The following is a 19,679-nucleotide window of genomic DNA, read 5'->3' on the forward strand; positions in this document are numbered from 1 at the left end:
ACGAGCAGCCCTGGGCCACCGTGGTTTAGGGGAGAACAAACAATAGGTATCCCGGAGGCTGGGGCTGGTGCAGGCATAGAGGGGAAGGTGGCAGGGTTGGGGGGTGAGCCCTGCTTGCTCTGGCTCTGGTAAGTGCAGCGTGACCCCCAGTGGGGCAGGAGTCTCAGGGGCTGTCCAAAGGCTGCTGCCCCTCTCTACTCCCTGCACTCGTGCTGGGGCAGGAGCATCAGTGCAAATTCCAGCTGTGGTGCCTGTGGTGCCTTCTGACTACACTTGGGAATAAAGCCAGCCCAGGCTCCTGCCACACCACCCTCAACCCAGTGGCTGAAGCTCTGTCCCAAGGCAGTGGTCTTTGCCTGGGGATACAGGAATTGGCCTCTCCTGAGCAATGGGCCGGCAGAGCTTGGTTACCCTGGTGGGATTTTGTTGCTGTGGCAGCCTGGCTGGTGCCTGCTGTGCCAGCAGGGTCCTCAGCAGCATTTGGGACCTGCTGGCTCTGCCCACCTCAGAGCAGGTCCCCAGCCACCTCCCTGGGCACTTGTCTTCCCCATGAGCCCAGGCTGCCATGCCAGCCCCAAGCTCTCTGTCTCCAGTCCCGGCACTCCTTGCTGCCCCTGCCTGTCATTGCAATGCTGTCCCTGTCCCCATCCTTTCACCTGTGCCACCCTGCTCTGGCCTCTCTCCGTAGGAGATTGATCCATCAGTGGATCAATGCCGACAGCCCTGGCACAGGGTGCTGGTGATACCCAGCCCTAGGGCTAAACATCCAGATTGACTCTCCCACTGGAGAGTCCTGGTTGGTTAAGGTGATTTTATTTGGTATCAAACATCTGAAACATGCATGTCTGCACTGGAGGATGCGAGTGGCTGTGATGTGCTTGCTTGGAGTTCACAGGAGTTCCCTGTGCTGAGAACCTTGTGCTTGTGTGACAGCTGTCACCAGCCCCTCTCCCGAGGGGCAGCTCAGCCCCATGCCAGCAGTCCTGGCAGTGGGCAGGAGGAGGATGCAGAGCTCAGAGCTGCTTTGGTGCTGCTGGGAGCTGAGCATGAGCAGCTGTCCCTGCTTCACCAAGAGTACTGACCAGAGCCCCCTGGCACAGCCTTCAAGCACCTCCATTAACATTTTTGCATCTTGCTTGTGGCACCAGGGCCCGCTGAGGCCAGCACGTGGCAGGCAGCTGGCGGGAGCACTGGGCACACTGTAATTGGGTTGGAGCTCTTGCTGCCAGTGTGGGGGGGGTCTCTTTCCTTGAGTAATGACCTGGAATTCGATCATGCAGCTTTTATTAGATTGTGAGACTGGAAGCATAACTGTGCAGGATCAAAGAGAAGCCGGCACTGCTGTGAACCAGGACCTGCAGGGCTGAGGGAGAGGAACCACCCCAGGAGATGAAAATACCCCCAGCAGGCTGCTGAGGGACTCTAGCTCCTAATGATGGAGCTGCTCTCAGGCAGCCCTGATGCCTCAATGGCTGGAGGACAACAGGCTCCTCTGCCGAGCTGCCACCAGCCTCTGGGGCTGCCCTGCCCTGTGCCACCAGCCAGGACCTTAGTAACAGGACTTGGACCCGCTGAAGCTTAGTTAGCCAAGAAGGAAGGTCCTGGACGCAGCCTGTCCCAGCATGTCCTGGGGGCTGCAGGACGTCCCAGCAGGGCTGGTGCTGGCAGCAGCACCAGGTGCCACAGCAGCCCCACTCAGGCAGGCACTGGGGCTGCCGAGGGCAGTTCTGGGACTGGGCAGGATGGGCAGGGAAAGCAATTGCAGCAGTGATTAATGGTGCACTGGCAGAGCTGACAGCTCGTGGTGCCCGCGGTGGCAGGGAGCAGCTGGATGCTCTGCTCCCAACGGGCTGCTCTGGGCCCCCTGGCTTCAGGGCTGTGCCTCACTGAGGGCTCTGGGTGCCAGCAGAGCTGCAGGAGCCATGCTGACAGCTCGTGCCGTGGTGTTTTCCCCACTCCGGCCGCTCCTGCAGCAGGGAGGGCTTGCAGGCCGTTCGGACATTCTGGCAGCATCGCTGGGTTTATTAAGCTAATAAAGCAATGTTAAGTACCCGCACAGTGGAGCCCCCTGAGGTCTCTTTTATGTGCAGAGAGGAGCCAGGGGATCCCGGAGCCTCGGCGCCGATGATTGCTCTGTCACGCTAATAGATGGAGAGGAGCAGGTAGCACTGCGCCAGGCTACTGCGGGGTGGCTGCTGCGGCATTGGGCGCGCTGGGTGTGCGGCTGCCGCTCCTCGTGAGCCCTCTCCGCCGTGCTCAGGAATTCTGTGAAGCCCCTTGGTGTCCCTCTGCACTCTCTTGGGGGTTTCTGACCCTCAAGGGGCTGCTCAGTCAGGGGATACTGGTGGCATCTCCCTCAATCATCCCTGGTGCCTGCGGCTGCCCAGTGCTGGAGTCCAGGCGGGACAGCATTGTCACCCTGTGCCTGGTGCTCTACTCCATTCCTGGCCCTGGGGAGCTGCTGTTTTATAAAACCAAGCAGGGTCTTCCTGGCACAGGTTGGTGGAGAAACCCCTGATCCTGAGTACCTCATGCTCCCAGAGGTATTGTGAGGGGGCCAGAGCACCCCGGGATCACCCCGGGATCATGGTGGCATGGCTCAGAGCCCTCCCAGTGCTGTTGTGTGTTCTTGTCGGTGCTGGTGGCAGGCAGTGCTCCGGCAGCATGCAAAGCAGGCCCTGTGTAATAGATAATAATTAATAGACTGCTCTGGTGGCAAGCTAGGTAAGTAGATAAATAATTTTAATTATCCTTGGGGAGGCTGTAAAATTCGCACACAGCCCTTTATTAAACTCTCTGTTTACAACAGTCATTTATATTGTGTGTCATTTTGCATAAAACCCCCCTGGGGCCGAATAACACCGTGTAACACCGTCCCTGGCACTGCTGCTCCTCAGGAGCCATGCGTGGGAGTGCGGTGAGCAGGGACACCCTTGGGGACATGGACACCCCAGCCAGAGGACAACTCTGGGTCTCCCAGAGCCCCTTGATGCACCCACCTGAAGCTGAGGAGCCAGGTACTGCACCCCAACCCTGCTGAGTTCTGCTCCCATGGGCATCCCTGGGGGTCCCCCAGACCCCAGCTCTTTCCCAGCAGAGTTGGTGGGTTTGTGCTGATGGCAGGGTATTTTTTCGTCCTTTTTTTGCGCATGTCTCTCAAAAGAACCATAAATTCCAAGCTGTGAAATCCCGCTGCGTCAGCAGTCTGCAAAATGAAGTGATATTAAACGTGACAAAAGTCTCTCTAATTCACCCTGGCCAGTTCCTGCTTCTCTTCCCGAAGCTGTAATTGAGAAGTGGAAGAATGGAGATTGCTGTTGTCCCTGCCTGAAATCCACTGAGCCATCCAGGCCTGCAAATCTTATTAATTAAGGACTATTTACAAATAATTCTGCTCTGGCAGTGCCACACATGCTGCCCTGTGCCCACGTGTTTGCTCCCTCCTGTCACATACACGTTCACATGTGCTTCCCAAGCCCCTCAGCTCCAGAGCGCCCGCTCTTTGCTCCAACTCCCGCAGGGCTTTGGGAATGGATTTGCCAGGGCAGGGGGATGCAAGAGTGAGCTGTTAGCCTCTCTGTGACCCTCGATGTGACCCCCACATGCCCCTCACTTTGGTCACTGCTTGCTTGCCGCAGTGACCTTGCTTGCAAAGCACCACGCTCCGTGCACTAATCCTGTTTCCAGTGGCAGATTCCGGCAGAATTCCTGCCAGCGTCAGGATGAGTCTTTGGGGATTTGAAGTCACTTTTACAGAAGCAGTGTGTGTTTCTCTGCTCCTGGATGGGTTCTGTGAGGGTGTTTTCAGTGCTGGAGGGGCTGGGTGATGCTGCTCTGCTGCCAGGTTTTGCCTGGTGACCTTTGCTCACCTGGCCAAGGAAAGGTGTGACCGGGATGCCCCATAGCCCCCACCTGTGCCAGGCAGGCTGTGAGAAGGGGTTTTGTGTCTCAGGAGAAGCAACTTCCCTGGTGAGCACTGGCAGGTGGCTGTGTGGCCACTGGCTCACAGAGCAGCTGCCTGGCACAGCATATGCAGAGGGTCAGCAGAGCATCCCGGCAGTGGGGAGTTGGGGTTGTGCTGGGTGGGCTGTCACCAGCCCCAGGAAGCTGCTGGGGACCTCTCCTGCACTGCATGGACCCCAGTGCTGTCCATGCTCACCCCATTCCAGGCACGATGAGGGAGGGAACTCTGTGGAAGGTTGTCAAATAATTGTAGAGTTTAATATCCCCACAACGGGGCTGACATTTGCGTCGTTAATCTTAAAACACTTTATTTCTTCTCTGTTAAGTCAGACTCATTTTCAACAAGCTGAGTAATTCTCTCTCCCTAACTACAGACTTGTGTTTGATTGTTTCCTTCCCCATTTGGTTTTTGTTCCTGTCCTGGGAAGGTCAGTAAGATGGCAAGACAGAGTGCTGTGCTGTGCTGGTGTTACTTGTCTGGGTGTATTCCCACAGACAGGCAGCTCTTACTTTCTTTCTTCTGGAGTACACAGAGACCTGTGCTGCCCATGGGCAAGGCACAGGGAGTTGTTTGGGGACCTGAAGCAGGGGTGGTTTGGGGACTTGGAGGGAGAAGGAGCATTCTCCCACTCTGCAGGGCCAGGGCTATCATTTTTTTTAGCAATCGATGGTATTGACGCCTTGCTAGCTGAGGAGGCCACTGGAGGGCTGTTCTTCCAAATCATTACATTTAGAGCTGAACTATCCCCTTTTTATATAAATCCTGACAAATAAAGATAAAATAGGCTGTTTTCCATAGAGCTGCAGCCCAGAGTCAGGACTGGCACTGTTTGGGGCACCCATGTCTCAGGATGAACAGGGCCTGGAGCAGGCATGCCAGAGACAGGAAAACTGCTCTGGAAGGACTGTCATTTTTGGGTCCCCTCTGCTGCATCTCTCAGTGGGATGGGAGACCTCCCAGGGGTCTCTCCATGCTTAACATCCAGAGGGCATGGGACACACTTTGGGGATGGACCCTGAATGTGACCATCCTGATGGCATCAGTGGGAGCAGGAGCACCCTAAGGCATCTGGGGAGCAGGATGTGCCTGTTTCCCTGGGGCTGGCATCCCTGCCCCTTCTGGGATGCACAATGTGTGCTTTGGAGCTGGGCACACAGGAGTGCTCCCACCCAGGCACAGAGCTGAGGGCACCCGCAGATCCAGCACAGTAGCTGCGGCTGGGCTTAGCAGAGAGGGGGCTCTTTCCATTTACTTTTGTAGTTTTTCATTTCAAGATGAAATTAAGCTGCATAAAGAAAACCCAAACCTTTTTTTACAGCACTGCATAAGTACATCCCTCGAGGGGAAAACACTCACACGGAGGTTTTCCTGCACTTTGCTTGTCCTCATGTCTCTGCTCGGCGCTTTCTGAACACTCGCCCCTGGCCAATTCCCCGCGCGCTGGGTTTGGTGCTTTGGGGTTTGTTTCATTTTTTTGCTATTGTTTCCAATCAATTTCACAGTAGGTTTGTGGTTGGGATAAAAGCCTTTCCTGCTCTCTGCTCGCCTGGCTGCGTTTTGTGTCTGTGCTCCTGGTGACGCAACCCTGGGGTGAGCAGGGTGGGTGGGTGCCCCTCGTCCATGGCTCACCTACCTCTGCTCCAGGGCTCACCCCGTGCTCAGATGTCCACAGCCAAGGATGCCCCAATATCCATGATCTTCTCTCTCAGTCTTGTCCTGCTCAGCTTCCTCATGTTCCTGCAGGCTCCTCCAGCCACTCTGGTCCCCCTGTCCCCACTGGCTTCATCCCAGCCATTCTCCTAGCTCCACATACATCCCAGTGTCATCCCAAAGTGGATCTGTCTCCTTGTGCCATGTCCCACCAGGTTCTCACGGAGAGGTTGAGCCGCAGGTTAATTTATGGCATGTGGGGAGCATGGAGGGGAAGAGCGTCTGCCCGCTAAATAAGTCATGAAGCCGGATCCCAACAGCACAATTAGAATCCTCCGTTAATGATTATTTATGGGGCTGGGAATGCTTATTTAACCTGACTGTATTAAATATTAAACCAAATTATAATATTTATACGGGTATTTACAACAAAAGGGGGCGGTGGGTGGCTGGGGCAGCAGCAGGTGGGTGAATGAGGTGAGGGGTGCCCAGTGCTGGAGAGAATGTGGGCAGCACTCAGGGGTTGTGGGGACCAGAGGAGCAGTCACGACTCTGTCCCTTACCCCAGCCCAGCCACAGCCTTTAATGTAAACAGCAGGAACACTGCTGGAGGAAGGGGAAGGACTTTTGGGTGGAAGATGGTGTCTTCTAAGAAAGAGAAATATCAGTCATCAACTGGGACAGTAGAAGCCAAAGGAACCCCCCAGCTGGTTTGGAGTCAGAGGGATGTGCTCTACCCAGAGCAGTGCTTTGCTGTTTTTGTCCTCCTTGGAGTTGGAGGTGACAGATGCGCCTTGGGGTCTCCGCTTGGGGCTCTCACTGTCCCCACTCTCAGCCGCCTGTGCCTGGTGGCTGCTGCGTGCTGGAATGCAGCTTCTTATAGCAGAGCCATGGCTCAGGTGCCACTGGCCCTCGCAGCTGCAGGAGTTCAGTGCAGATCCCTCTGTGCTCCTGAGCTGCTGTGATTGCCGGTTCCGCAGCCCGTTGCAGATAAAATGATGATTAAGGGGTCCCACCCTATAAGCAGACAACCATGTTGACCTTATTTAGGCTCCTAATCAATTTGCCCCTGGTGTGATTAATTGAGATGCTTGCCATTGATTTTCTGTGAGGCAGGAGAGGCTGAGGTGGGATTCAGTGGGATGCCTGCAGGGAGATCTCTGCAGCGGCTGTGCAAGGCTGAGCTGTGGAGTCCTTGGCCAGGTAGGATTATCCCAGCTCTCCTCGTGCACAGCTCCCAGGGCAGCCTCCCTGCTGCTGCCCATGGGAGTCATGGAGCTCTAGGTGGGATTTGTGCTCCCTGGGAGCCCTCCTGCATCCCACAAATAGTGCCGTGGATGTGGGACCTAGGAAAATGATGTGCTCTTCTGAGTGAGCCATCAGCTTGGAAAAGAGTCCCCGCAGCCAGTGCCACTGTCAAACCCTCTGCAAGGCATGGTGTGACTCCTCCCCAAGCTGTGATCCCTCCCGGAGTGTCCCTGATGGAGGTGCTGTGGGATCACGAAGCACCACGACCCCCATGTGAGCTGCCAGAGTGGGAAAGGCCCTGACCAGAGCCACCGGCTGGGGATGAAGGACCTACAGCATGGATGATTGGAAAGGATTTTCTAGCTAAATTGCTGAGCAGATGGATTTACCCTAGACTGGTCCTTGTGGACTCTGGAACATTTTCTCTCCTGTCACGGTTCCTTTTTATGACCTGCCATTTGCTCCAGCAAGCGAGAAGTGAGCCCTTGGCACCCAGCTCCTGGTCCGGCTGCGGTTCAGGAACGTGGCAGCATTACTGCTGGGAGCCACAGCTCTTTTTCAGAAAAGTGCCAGGGCCTGGCAGGATGCCCCTGCCCACTCTGGCTCCCCAGGCATGTGGGGGCTGACAGGGGCTGGAGGAGTGGGAAGGGGCAGTGCCAGCTGAGGCAGAAGAGCTGGCAGCTGCTGGCGCTGGAGGATGCTGTGCCAGAGATACAGCCGTGGGTTTGTAACGGACGGTGACAGGCCATTCCAGTGACCACCTGCAGCAGGTGCACAGCCAGCAGGGCTCCAGATGGGGGTCTGTGGCACACGGGAAGAAGTGAAGCCCCATCCTGGCTTGGCAGACCCCTCTGTGGTGGCAGCATGGGCAGAGGGATAGCAGTGACTTCAGAGGGAGGGGGTTGGGTGTTCCCCTCACTCTGCCATCAGTGTTTCCATGCAGTGATTCTACAATCAGCATTTCCACATGGTGATTCCACTGGCTTCTTTGGCTTCTACTATCCCAGCTGATGACTGATATTTCTCTTTTTTAGAAGAAGGGGAAGGGCAACACCATCTTCCACCGAAAAGCCCTTCCCCTTCCTCCAGCACCGTTCCTGCCATTTACATTAAAGGCTATAACGGGTTGGAGTAAATGGAGCAGGTTTGCAATTAGTTTTCCAAGTACTTATCTCATTAAAGTAAATGAATTATTGATTTAGTGACACTCATGCTTTTAGTGAGCGGCACAGTGCCATCCCTGCTCCGTTGCTGGTTCCCTGCAGCTCACGCCTGCTCCCGTGAGCACACATGTGTGGGCGTGTGGGCAGTGAGTGACCACTCTGCCTCCTCCCTGGCTTTGGAGCCAGCACAGCCAATGCTGGACATGAGAGTCATGTCCATGGGAGCAGGAACATGGCTTTGTGAGAGGCCCTGTTGTGGTGTGGGTGGGAGCAGAGCCTGAAAAGGGATGGGCTGGGGACCTGCTGGCTGAGGGCTGTGCCGTGGAATGGTGCTGTGGACATGGCAGCTGTGCTGGGACACCTCCTGCCAACCTGTCCGTGCTGTGCAGAGGATGACAAGGGAGGGAGGAAGGCAGTTCAACGGCAATGCCACCAGCACTTGGCTCGCTCGGTGTCTGTTAGTGCAGCACAGGGCGGGCATGGGGCTACCATGCAGTGTGAGGGGACTGGGGCTGCTTGTGGCTCTTGCAGCCATCCCAGCACTCGCCAGGGCAGGGAACAGGGTGTGTGGAATGTGCTCAGGACTGGCAATGTCTGGCAGAGTGCGGATGCAGGAGGATGAAGCGCTGACAGGCTGTGCTGGAGCCAAATGCTCACGGCTGAACCTGCCACCCCCAGCTAGCTGCTGATTCAGCGCTTTTGTGCTTCTCTGTACAGAGATTTAATCTCTCCTGTAAGATAAAATACTCCATTAATGGAAACCTGCCTGAGCCCTGCCACCCCTCACTGCTGTCCAGGCAGGAAGGGCTGCGCTGTCCTGCTGAGGCTGTCACTGCTGGCAGCACAGCTGGGCACACTCCCCTGCATCTCCTGCGCCCCGTGTCTGGGCAGGGGTGGGATGAGGGGCTGTGGGAGGGATGCCAGTGGGATGAGCCAGGAGCATCAGACTCCTCCGGCGGTGCCTGCTGTGCCAGCGGGTGCCACGTGGCTCTGCCAGCAGGTTCTATGAACCACTCAGGCATTGGCAGCACTTTGATCTCCTTGCCGGCAGGAAGGAGGTGGTGATGCCACAGGAGCTGCAGTCAGCGGGTGGGAGGAGGTGCCAGTGACCAGCAGAAGTTTCAGGAAGGATTTCAGCTGGGAGGTCCACGGCTGTTACTCAGGCAGCGTGTGGTGACCAGCGATGTTGGCGTGGGCCATGCTGAGTGTCACAGTGCCACACTCACCTCTGCCCCTGGGGGACATGCACAGGAGCTGGTGCTCAGCCCTGTGCTGGGACCCTGCCAGGCCCCACAGCCATATCAGGAAGGAGGTTCCCAAAGTGTGGGGCAGCGCCATGTGTTGTCCGTGTCCCAAGGATGGGACTGCTCTTTGCAGACCTGAGCTGCTGGTTGGAGGACTCTCCTGAGCAGTCCTAGAGCTGTCCTGCTGATGATCCCTCACCCACCCCACCAGGGCTCCTCTGGGTGCTGCCTGGGCATCTCATGTCTCAGCTCTTGGCTGGCAGCATGGACAGAGCCGGGCTCTGGGGAAACATGTCCTGAGAGCTGCTGTGCAGGAGCCAGCCTCTGCCCCTGTCTCCAACACTGCTGGGAACGGGATGTTTTATATTCCTTCGCTAAAAAAAAAAAAAAAAATCCCTTCTCATTTAATTAAGAATGTTGACATTGTGCCTGGCCATCCCGCCCGCCGGAGAAGGTGGTTATAAATTAAACATTAAACCTTTAATGGCCCATAAAGAAATATTCGCTGCTGTTCTGTATATGGGGATATAAATAGAGAGGGCTGTGGGGGGAGGGGTGGGACATTATTGTTCCTCAGCCAGATAATCTTTGCTAATGAATTTAATTAAAAGCAAAATTAATTTAGGATTTTTGGTGGAGGGAACGGGGGTTAAAATGTACTTTGAGAAACTACCAAGAAGTTTTCCAGCAGATCAGAGCCAGGCCTGTCTCTGGTTGCAGCGTGGTGGTGAGGGGGTGTTGAGGTGCAGCTTTCACGAGATCTGTGCAGCTGGGTGACACAGGTTGCATTTCTTGTGCGGATCTTCTGATTCTCATCTGGGTGGTTTTAGCTAGGTTGGGGTCACCTGTTCTGGCAGTGGGTCCCTTTGAGGCTTTTCGAGGCTCCAGCTAGAGTCGGTCAGCCCAGACCTCTGCCAGAAAAGCAGGGACTGGGGCAAGATCGCCCCAGTAACACCCAGAGCTGCTCCTGCCTACCTGCCATCAATGCTCTGCCAGGGGTTTCTCTCTCCCACTTTGGCACATGCAGACAGGGAGGCTCTGGCTGAGCATCCCACTCCCTGTGGTGCTGGGACCACTGGAGATTTCTGCCTGGGCTGGAGCTGGGCTTGGCGATTCCCTGTCTGTGCCAGCACACATGGCACATCCCAACGGAGGCGCATCCCCACGCTGCTGTGGGGAGCTTCTCAGAAGGCACCTTCCTTGGGAAATGTGTTTGGGAAATGCAGCGTTACCCATCGCTGAGCCTCCCCCAGGAGCGTGCGGCATCAATTATTCATGGCGGAACAGGCAGGCTGGGCTCCCAGCACTCCCAGCCCCGCTGCTGGAGCGCTCTGGGCCTGCTGTGCCATCTCCTGATCCCAGCTGGGATCCTGCTGGGCGCTTCCTTGGCGAAGCTATGGAAGAGCTCAGGAGAGGAGGCTGGGGGGCCGGCAGCTCTGCTGGACCCGCGGGTGCAGAGGTGTCCCCACGCTGCTGGGAACCGGGGAGCTCCCAACCAGATTTTTTAGGACATCCCGCAGCTGGGACTGCCCTGGCCTGGGGGGAGGGGAGACCCCTAGCCTGGAGAGAGTGTTTGGAGGGTTTTTATCGTATGAGTGCTAATGGAAGTCAGCACCAGCCTAATGAGCTGTGCTCCTTCATGAATCTGATTCATTGAGGCAGGAATTACCATAATTGATTATCCTGCTGCGAGGCTGAGAACCGTGTTTGCTAACACAAGTGCCTGGGAACAGTCTCTGTGCTTCCTGAGCTGCCACTGAAGGGGCCTCTGGACCCTCCATGGGCCATGTGCTCACTGGGATCGGCCATGAGTTTGGAGCAGCATCCAGGCACGGGGTCCCTGCACCCACACTTGGCATCCTCATTTTGGGGTGCTGCTCCTGCAGTGGGGGGCTGAGCATCACAGCTCCAGTGGTTGGGAGTGGAGCTGTTGATCAGGTGGGACTCCACACTTCCAGGCCTCCAAAGCCTGGATACAGACAGATACAGACACAGCAGATACAGACACACACAGCCCCCCCTCACTCTTTAACCACTCCTGAGATGCATCAGCCATTCTCATTATTTCTGAGGGTCTAACATGATTGATGAATGTTTGCGTTGGCCACACTGAGAAAGCCAATTCGTTGAAGTGCAGCTTTCAGGAAGTTTTCTTTGAAATTTGGCTTAATTTCCAAGAAGTGCCCAGAGCCAGGACAGCAGCGGAACTGTGTGCCGCAGGGATCACTCCTCACAGGAGCGTGTCACTGTGCTGGGGTGGGCAAAAGATTTGGGACACACTCACCCAGCTGTGCAGCCAGCACTTCAACAAGAGCTGTGCCCTGTCCCAGCCCATGGGTGTGTGTGGGACTGTGCTTGCAGGGTTCTGGGGGAGCCGAGGAAGGGGTCCATGGTCTGTGGGACCTGGGTTGGGTTCGAGGTGTGCTGGTGGAGCTGAAGTGGTGGGGGAGATGTCCTTCACCATCACCCCGTGCTGGTGGGTGCTGATGCTGCTTGACCACCCTGGGCTGAGCCCCTGGCCTGGCCACCAGCTCCTGACCAGCACAGGCTTCTCAGGACCTGGGGAATAATGCTCATATCCTTGCTTATATCCCAACATTGTGCTGTCGATGAGCAGACGGCATTGACTGTAACAGGTTAGTGATGATGATCATTGATTTTAATTCTTACTCCTCTTTCCTGTCTTTTCTAGAGAGCCCAGCGTGAGCACCGTGGGAGGAACTGGGCTGAATAAAAGGTACGGAGGGTTCAGATCCCAAGGGCTGTGTTGGGCTCTGCCTTGGCTGCTCCCGGGGTCCCTCCTGCACGCTAAACCTGCATGTGCGGGGCTGGCCACGGGTGCTTGGTGTGGTGCCAGCTGGGGCAGGGCAACACCCTCAGCCCACAGCACAGGGATCAGGCAGGGGCTGGTGGGCACAGAGCTGTGCACAGGGGTGGGATGGGAGGATGGCTGCCTGCTCCCCTCTGCCAGCAGCCCCTGGCTCCCCCCGGGTGTTGATGTGAAAGTGTGAATCCTGTGTCAGGAGAGCTGAGACTGACGTGCCTGTGAGTGTCTGTGTGTGCTGACTTGTTGTCTGTCTGTCCGTGCTCTGTGTGGCTCCCAGGAGTCATGGCTGCGGAAGACTCTTGAGGGGATCCTGCCCGTACTGTTGATGGACAGCAGCCCACAGTGCCATTCTGGCCCTGACCTGGCAGTTGCCCACTGCAGGAGATGTTTGCTCCCAGGGTTCTGGGAGGTGTCAGAACAGCTCACTGTGTCCCTGGGCTGAGGCAGGTGATGGCTGATGTGTGTGAAAGGTGTGCCAGACCAGATGCCCTCTGCCAGCCTGGTGCCCACTAGTCAGGTGTGGATGCCTCCTTCCTGTCCTACCCTCACGTTGCTGGACTTCATAGCAGTAAGAGCATCCCATCATAGAGGGGACACCACATCCCCCCAAGGTCCATCCCGCTCAGTACAGCACAACCTGTGCTCCCCTGTAAAAGCCAGTGAAGCAGAGGAGAAAAAAAGCCAAGGGGTGGAGAAGATGAGTCTGGTGTATCCATTGCTCTGGGCCCTGGCATGAGCTGGGGGTGCCAGTGGGACCAGGAGATGATGGGGCCCAAGGTAGTGGCATTGTGCTCCAGGAGCTGCCAACATGCAAACCAATGAATACTCCCATCCTTGGTACCTACAGGACAAGGACAGAGGTGACCTGCTGGGAGGGAATTGTGGTCTGGAATGGTCCTGAGATCTCATGGGACATGTGAAAAAAGAGCTAGTAGAAGGAGCAGAAAGGTTGGGGTGGGAGCAGGCAGGCTCAAGCCAGGATGAATGGGACAAAGGCTGGGCTGTGCTGTGAGCCTGGGGGGGCTTGGGATCAGCAGCAGCAGTGAGAGCGGTGAGGGCTGTGGCTGCCCCCACCTCTGGCACTCATGTCTTTACTGATGTCTTGGTGGTTCAATTCCTGTGCTGAGGCGAGGGCTTTGCTCCCTCCCAGTGTCTGGCTGTGTGTGGGGTCCGAGGTCATGGATCAGCCCTGGGGCTGCGGGGGGCTGTGGGTGCTGCAACACGCTGGGCTGTGGCCACTGGTTGTGTCTGGAGAGATGTGTCCAGAGCAGAGGGGAGGGTGTCCTGCGGCTCAGCTGTCCCATACCCGGTCTGAGTGGGAGGTTTGGGATGTGGCACAGGGGCTCTGGGCTCTGTTGGTGCAGTTTTGGGGGGCTGCACTGGGAGAGGGTGCTGGGAAGAGAACTGGGGAGGTGCTCCTGCTGCTGCCCCTGCCCTGGCTCCAGGATGGTTCTGTGCCCTGTCCGGTGACCCATCAGGTTCTGTCTGCTGGTGATGGAGGGGTTTTAATTTGCTGCACTGGGCCCCTCTGTCTCTCCCACACAGCAGGGGTGGGGGTCTGGCAGGCTGGACAGCACCCTGGGTTGCAGTTGGGGCTGCATTTGCAGGGCACAGAGAGGATCACACAGAGGTTTGGATTGCTGAGATATAAGAGGGAGCGGGGAGCCCCCCACCCCAGCTGCCTGCAGTGGTGCCTCTGCTGCTTTATCACCCTCTCCTGGTGCTGAATTATTGAGAGTGTTGCTCTCGTTTATTGCCGTGCTGGAGGAGAGCTGCCTCCAGCCCGGTGCTGCTCTGAATATGATTATGGGGCTGGAGATGTCAGAGCCAGCTGGGCTCTGGAGACCGATCTGCTGCCCCCCTCACTCCTCTGCTTCCTTTATCCTTATTTATTCCCTCACTACCACTCTTGGTTCAGTGCTCATGGTCCCCTTGCTCCTTCCACTGCGCCGTGCCCCTGAAGGACAGAGATTTAGTGCCTGAGGAGCAGCACTGCCCAGCTGCCGAGCCTGCACTGTGCGCCAGGGGTGGCTGAGGTTCATGTCCAGGACCCCCTAATATATCCCCGTGGCCCACCCTGCAGCGAGCTCTTCACTGCATCCCCTGCGGGATCTCAACCAGTCCTGCTTTATCATGGGGGTCTGCCGAGGGGCCAGTGCTGGGGCTTGAGGTACAAGTGGCTACCCTGGCATGGGAGGAAATTTCTGGGTGTCCTCTTGCGCAGTCCATGATGGCCACATCCCGGGCTGCAGGGACTGTCCCCATTGCTCCCCATTGCACATAGGGGCTGGTGGCTGCTGGCTCTGTCTCCCTCGGGCCACTGCTCAGCTGCTCCCAAAAAAGGGGGGGATGCTGGGCCTCCCAGGACAGAACATCCCAGTAGGACCTGCCGGACTATGGCTGAGCATCCCTGCCCGCCAGGAGCAGCGATGGGAGCAGGGGGTTATGGAATCCGCTCGGCTGGTGGGGGCCGGGAGCCGGCTGGCACCTCGCAGGTTAACTGTGAGCAGCGGATTCCCTTATTGACAGGGTAGCTTGAAAAATGCTGAGGCAGGACATCGGCTCCTCGGAGTGTCAGCGGGAGCCCACGCTGCACCAGCGAGCGCCCACACTGCCGCTGCCGTGGCCCCCAGCGCCTAGCCTGGTCCCGGAATCCCTCCCCAGCAGTCCTCTCACCCCTGGGACTGCGTCCCCTCACACGCTCGCCCTTCCCTTTGCTCTTCAAAGTCTCCGGAGAGGATTTAATTTTTTTCTTCCTCTCCCATTTTTCCCCGGGGTGGATAAGACACTGCCCACCGGGGCTGCCCCGCGGCCACCGTCCGGCCCCTGCCCTCCCCCAGCAGTATGTCAGAGGCTGGACGCCGACTCTGAACCGCGGCAAGCGCTCACGAGGGAGGGAGGTGAGCGTGTAGGGCTCCGGGACCGCTGGCCCTCGGCGCTGGAGCCGGACAGCCGGAGGGGATAGAGCCCACCCACGAGGAGCAGTGGCCAGGGCAGCCGGCGTCGGGAGCAGCCCATCGCCCTCCTACCGACCCCTGCAGAGCGCCTCAGCCCCGCCGCTGACATGATGATGTATTTTTGGGTAGGTACCGCCGCCAAGGGTGGGCACTTCCCTTCCTCTCTGCTGAGATTTCGCTCAGGATTGGGGTGGTTTCACACCGTTGCCACTCCCTGGCTGTGCCGCGCTCCAGGGAGAGCTTCCCGCTCTGGCTAGACACTCACTGCCCACGGCTGGCAGCAGAGGACAGGGGACAGGCTGCAGCACTGGAGACAGGCCTGGCATTGGGAAGGAACAGGGCAGTGGACAGGGGTCCCTGCCTGGACACTGCGGCTTCGTCCCTGCTGAGGACACCCCCAACCACCCTCCTGCCTCTGCACTGCTCTGTCCAAGCCCTGTGTGGTGCTGCCTACGGGCAGAAGTTGCCTCCCCTGTCCAGCACCGAACCCTTGCCCCAGCTATACCTTGGTGGTCACTGGTGGGCTGTGGTGCCTGCCCGGGGCTGTCCTGGGAGGGGGGCATGTGTCTGTGGTGATAGTGGGCGATGATAAGGTGATGGGTCTGTGCAAAGCAGCAGCCCCTTCTCACAGGGTCTGCACCCCATGGGTGCCCAGCCAAGATCTTGACAGATGCTTGTGGGGCAGCCCCCACATTTTATCCCAGGCTTGAAGTTTCTGAGGCTACTGGAGGGAACATGGGGACACTGAGATCTCATGGTGGACCCCAAAGTCGCTCCACAGCAGTCCCTGCTCAGGGGATTTTGAGGCTTGAGGGGACGGCATAGTTTTGTTCCCCTACTGAGCCCAGAGCGAGGCACATGGCCACGGGGTGGGCTAGGTTCAGGGGGCTCAGGTCTCCCTGCAGTAGTGGAGCACACAGGTCATGGCCGGGGCGGGGGGGGACAGGATATCTGGCTATCTCGAGGGCTTTCTGCAGGGATGGAGAGGAGGGGACGTGACAGGGTCTGTCCAGGCCCTTTACTTGGGGCTGGGACACCAAATGTTGGTGTCTTGGTGCAGCTGGGACAGTGAGCAGAGGGGAAGGGGCTGGAACCAGCAGTCCCCCATGGAGCTACACTCCCTCCCCAGAGCTGCAAGAGCTGGGCTGTGTCAGGTTCTACACCATCCGAAGGTCTTCTCATGGCATCCCAGCCCACCAGCTGGGCCTGAAAGGCAGTGAGTGGCACCAGCTCCTTCCACCCAGTCCCTCCTGCTACCTCAGAGATGGTGAGGAGCCGGAGGGCTGCAGAAGTCTGGTGGGGCTTACATGCTTCAGGGAGTTGTGCTCCCCTGGATTTAAGACCAGGGAACAGAATGAGCAGGGGCAGGCAAAAGGGGATGTGGGGAAAGAACTTGTGGGGAGGAGAAAGAGGATAATGTCAATTCATTGTTTCTCAAGGAAGCAGCTTTCAGGTGTAAGGTGCTTTGTCATGAGGGGTGTCAGTGCTGCCACAGCTCCAGAGCCTGTTGGGGCTGGCAGAGCCTCCTGCCTTGGTGATAATTCCACCCAGGGACTTAACGACCCACCACCGCTGCGAGAGCAAACTGGAGCTTCCGCTTGTGGCTCTGTTGGCACTGCATGGCTTCTCAGAGCTCAGCTGAGCAGTGACAGGTAGCGTGAGGTGCCAGTTCCCCTGGGAGCTCCAGGCACAGCTTCCTACACCGCACTAGCTGTGGGGCAGTGCCACTCCAGGGTGTCTATTCCCTGTCCCACGCAGTTTACGGAGCCAGCCAGCGTGGGACAGCCGGTCCTGGCACCACACGGTGGCATCCCCAGCTCTGCTGGGAAGGGCCAGGTGAGGGCTGTGCTCCCGGTGGAGCAGTGAGTGTCATTTCTTGGCATCGTGGGCGTGGGAGGAAGCAGAGGGTCTGGTGTCCCTGCATGGCAGGAGCGCTGTGGTGGCTGATGGCAGCCAGTGGCTCGGTCATCGACACCTCAACGGGCTGAGATGGCAAAGCAAAATGTCTTGAAGTGAACAGTAATTCCAGGGAAATTAAGAGTGTGTGGGGCAAGGGGAAAAAGGGGTCTGCAAATACTACAATTTATAAAGTTTGTCCTGGGTCACAGTGCCTGTTTAACACTAATATCCTGTCTGTGCATTTAAAAAGTCCTATAATGAGGAGGGAGTGTTTGCTTCCGGACTACCTTCAAACTGGGGCTTCCCCATGCCCACCTCACCTGTCTGCTGCTCAGGTGGGTCCCAGCCTGGTGCCAGTGCCCACGCTGACCATGACACACACACCCCTGCTTGGGGTTGCTTGGACCCCTCCAGTTGTGTCCCATGTGCTGGCACCCTAGGGGCTTCTGCCAAAGCCCTCTGGCAGCCTGTGAGGCACAGCTGCCTGCCAGCTCAGAGGGTGCTTTGGGAACCCTTTGTCAGGCAGTGGAGCTGGTCTGAGGGAAGAGGGGGACTCTGGGAATGCAGCATTTTGGGTTCCTGGTCTGCAGTTGCTCCTTCCTTGAATCATCCTCCATTAGTCCTGTGTCACCCTCCGTCATTCCTTCCTCCTCCTCCTCCATCCGCGCTGGTCCTGGCCGTGGTGGTGGCCCTGGCCTTGGTGGTGGCAGTGGCCCTGGCCCTGGTGACCCTGGGAGCATGGTGCAGCCATTTCCCCTGCCATGGCCCCCTGGCACTGCCCACCTGGCCCATATGCTCGAGGTGCTCGGCAGCAGCTGCTCTGCCACGGTGCTGTTGCTGCAGGTTAATTCTCATTAAATCCAGGGAGCCTAATTGCCATTTCATGTAAATATTTTGTCAAGTGATAGGGCTTCAGGAAGGGCCGCACAGACAGAAGCACAGTGACAGGCTCTGGCTCATCCTGCCCAGCCAGGGGTGTGAACTGCATCCCCGTGGGAGCTGCTGCATCTCCCACAGGGAGCCAGAGCACGGATGTGACCAGCTGCTGGAGGTCCCTGTGCACCAATTGCTCGTGCTGGATGATGGGGGACACAGGATGGCTGCAAGTAGGTGCCATTTTGTGGACAGCACCAAGGGTCCCGTCCCTGCCTGTGTGGCTCAAGGGCAGAGAATGGAGGGGTGACATGGGAAGCCACAGAACATCCCCAGATGCCAGCCCAGCCACTCTCCTGCTCTCCATTGTGCTGGCATCCCTGGCCAGAGGCTGACAGATCCCCTGGCCCCATCCTGCTCCCCCTGCAGTGGGTCAGGAACATCTCAGTGAGGTGGTTTTTTTCCCTGGATCCCGTTAAACTTCCATGTGCTTTCTCTGCATTCCTGCTCCCCTCCTACTGCCACAGCTGCTGTCTCAGATACTGGCTGTGATTTGGTCACAGTCCCCTCCTCACCTGGTAAGGTCATACCTGGGTGCTTTATCTTTGGGAATTCAGAGCAGGCAGTGTCTCCAGTGACCTCTGAGAACTGCTGGAGGAGGAGGAGAAAGGAGAAGGGAAAGACTGAGAGAAGGTTTAACAGGATGCCAAGGAGACTTGTCAATCCCTTCTCTCTGTCCTGCTCTGTGCCCCATGTTGGGACCATCCCTATGGCCGAGGCACTGGGGACATGGGACCTTCCTTGCCACATGGACATTCCTTGCTGTGGGACGTTCCTTGCCGCACAGCAGCTCAGATCTGTCAATGCCTTCATCTAATTGCTTGATGTCTATGAATAACTACTAATGAGCTTTTAATTAATGAATGCCGTGGCTTGGGGGCATTTTGGAGTGGGTGGGAGGAGAGGATTAGGTTGGTAGCCCTGTCCCTGGGTGCTGGTGGGCCGCCAGCACTGCGCTCGCAGGATGACCCCAGGGGGTTGGAGCACCTGATCTCACTGGTCCAATCTTGCCAGCCCTCGTGGCAAAGGTTGTATCTTGCCTGATCTGCAGCCCTCCTTGGCAGCTCTCCCGAGCATCAGCATCCGGCTTTGCCCTGTGGGATTGTGCTGTGGGGACCACGGGGTCCTGTGAAACACCAGACACCAGCAGCCCCTGGGACACTCAGTCCCCTCATGGCAGTGCGTTGTGCCCCCACAGCAGGGCCATTGGCACTGCATCGTCCCTCTCTGCTGGGAGAGGACTGGGAGGAATCCCAGTAAAGACCACAGTGCCAGGCGCTGGATTTCCCACTGCATCCTGTGGGTCAGAGTCTGGACATGGAGTTAGGACAACCCTGGGAAGGCAGCAGCTCTGACGCGTGCTCAGGGCTTGGTGCAGCGTTTGCACGACCCTTGGCACCTGGATGTGCCGCAGCCATGCTGCACCGCCGACCAGCATGACGCCTCGTGCTCAGGGGGGCTGGGGGGACGGGGCTCTGGGCAGACCTCTAGTCCTCGTTCCTGGTAGATAAAGTTTCCAAATGGTGGAGTGTGTCTTGGAGGAGAGCTGAGCTTTTCTGGCATTTCCTCAGGAGCTTACAGCACCGCACTGGCTCCCTTGGGCACCTCCCAGCAGCTCACGACTGCATGGCAGGTACATCCTGGGTGCCTGGAGCAGCCAGATGTGCCGCACTGTCCCTGGCACATTCCCGCAGTGGTTTGGGGGGCCTGTGTCCACCAATGCTCCCAGTGCAGGCTCTGTCCCTTGGCTCCAGCACCAGAACAGTGGCCAAGACCACTCCTGTCCCAGTGCCA

At 57.6% G+C, this 19,679-nt stretch overlaps 1 protein-coding gene across 11 annotated transcripts in view; it reads left to right on the plus strand.

Annotated features, from left to right (window-relative positions):
* The window catches only part of RBFOX3 (RNA binding fox-1 homolog 3), a 138,096-nt gene that overhangs the window by 96,049 nt on the left and 22,368 nt on the right, over nucleotides 1-19,679 (plus strand). For 10 of the 11 annotated variants that reach the window (XM_085077506.1, XM_085077507.1, XM_085077512.1 and 7 more), the window contains exon 3: nucleotides 11,962-12,006. Coding sequence is in view for 1 of the 11 variants with exons in the window: in XM_085077511.1 (XP_084933637.1) it covers nucleotides 15,161-15,178 (18 nt within the window). In the remaining 10 variants the exon portion in view is untranslated. Of the gene's footprint in view, nucleotides 1-11,961; nucleotides 12,007-14,881; nucleotides 15,179-19,679 lie in introns of all 11 variants that reach the window. The other variant, XM_085077511.1, reaches the window with a different exon arrangement.

This window comes from Lichenostomus cassidix, chromosome 18, assembly GCF_008360975.1.
Source record: "Lichenostomus cassidix isolate B80296 chromosome 18, HeHo_3.0, whole genome shotgun sequence".
In the NCBI taxonomy this organism is placed as follows: Eukaryota; Metazoa; Chordata; class Aves; order Passeriformes; family Meliphagidae; genus Lichenostomus; species Lichenostomus cassidix.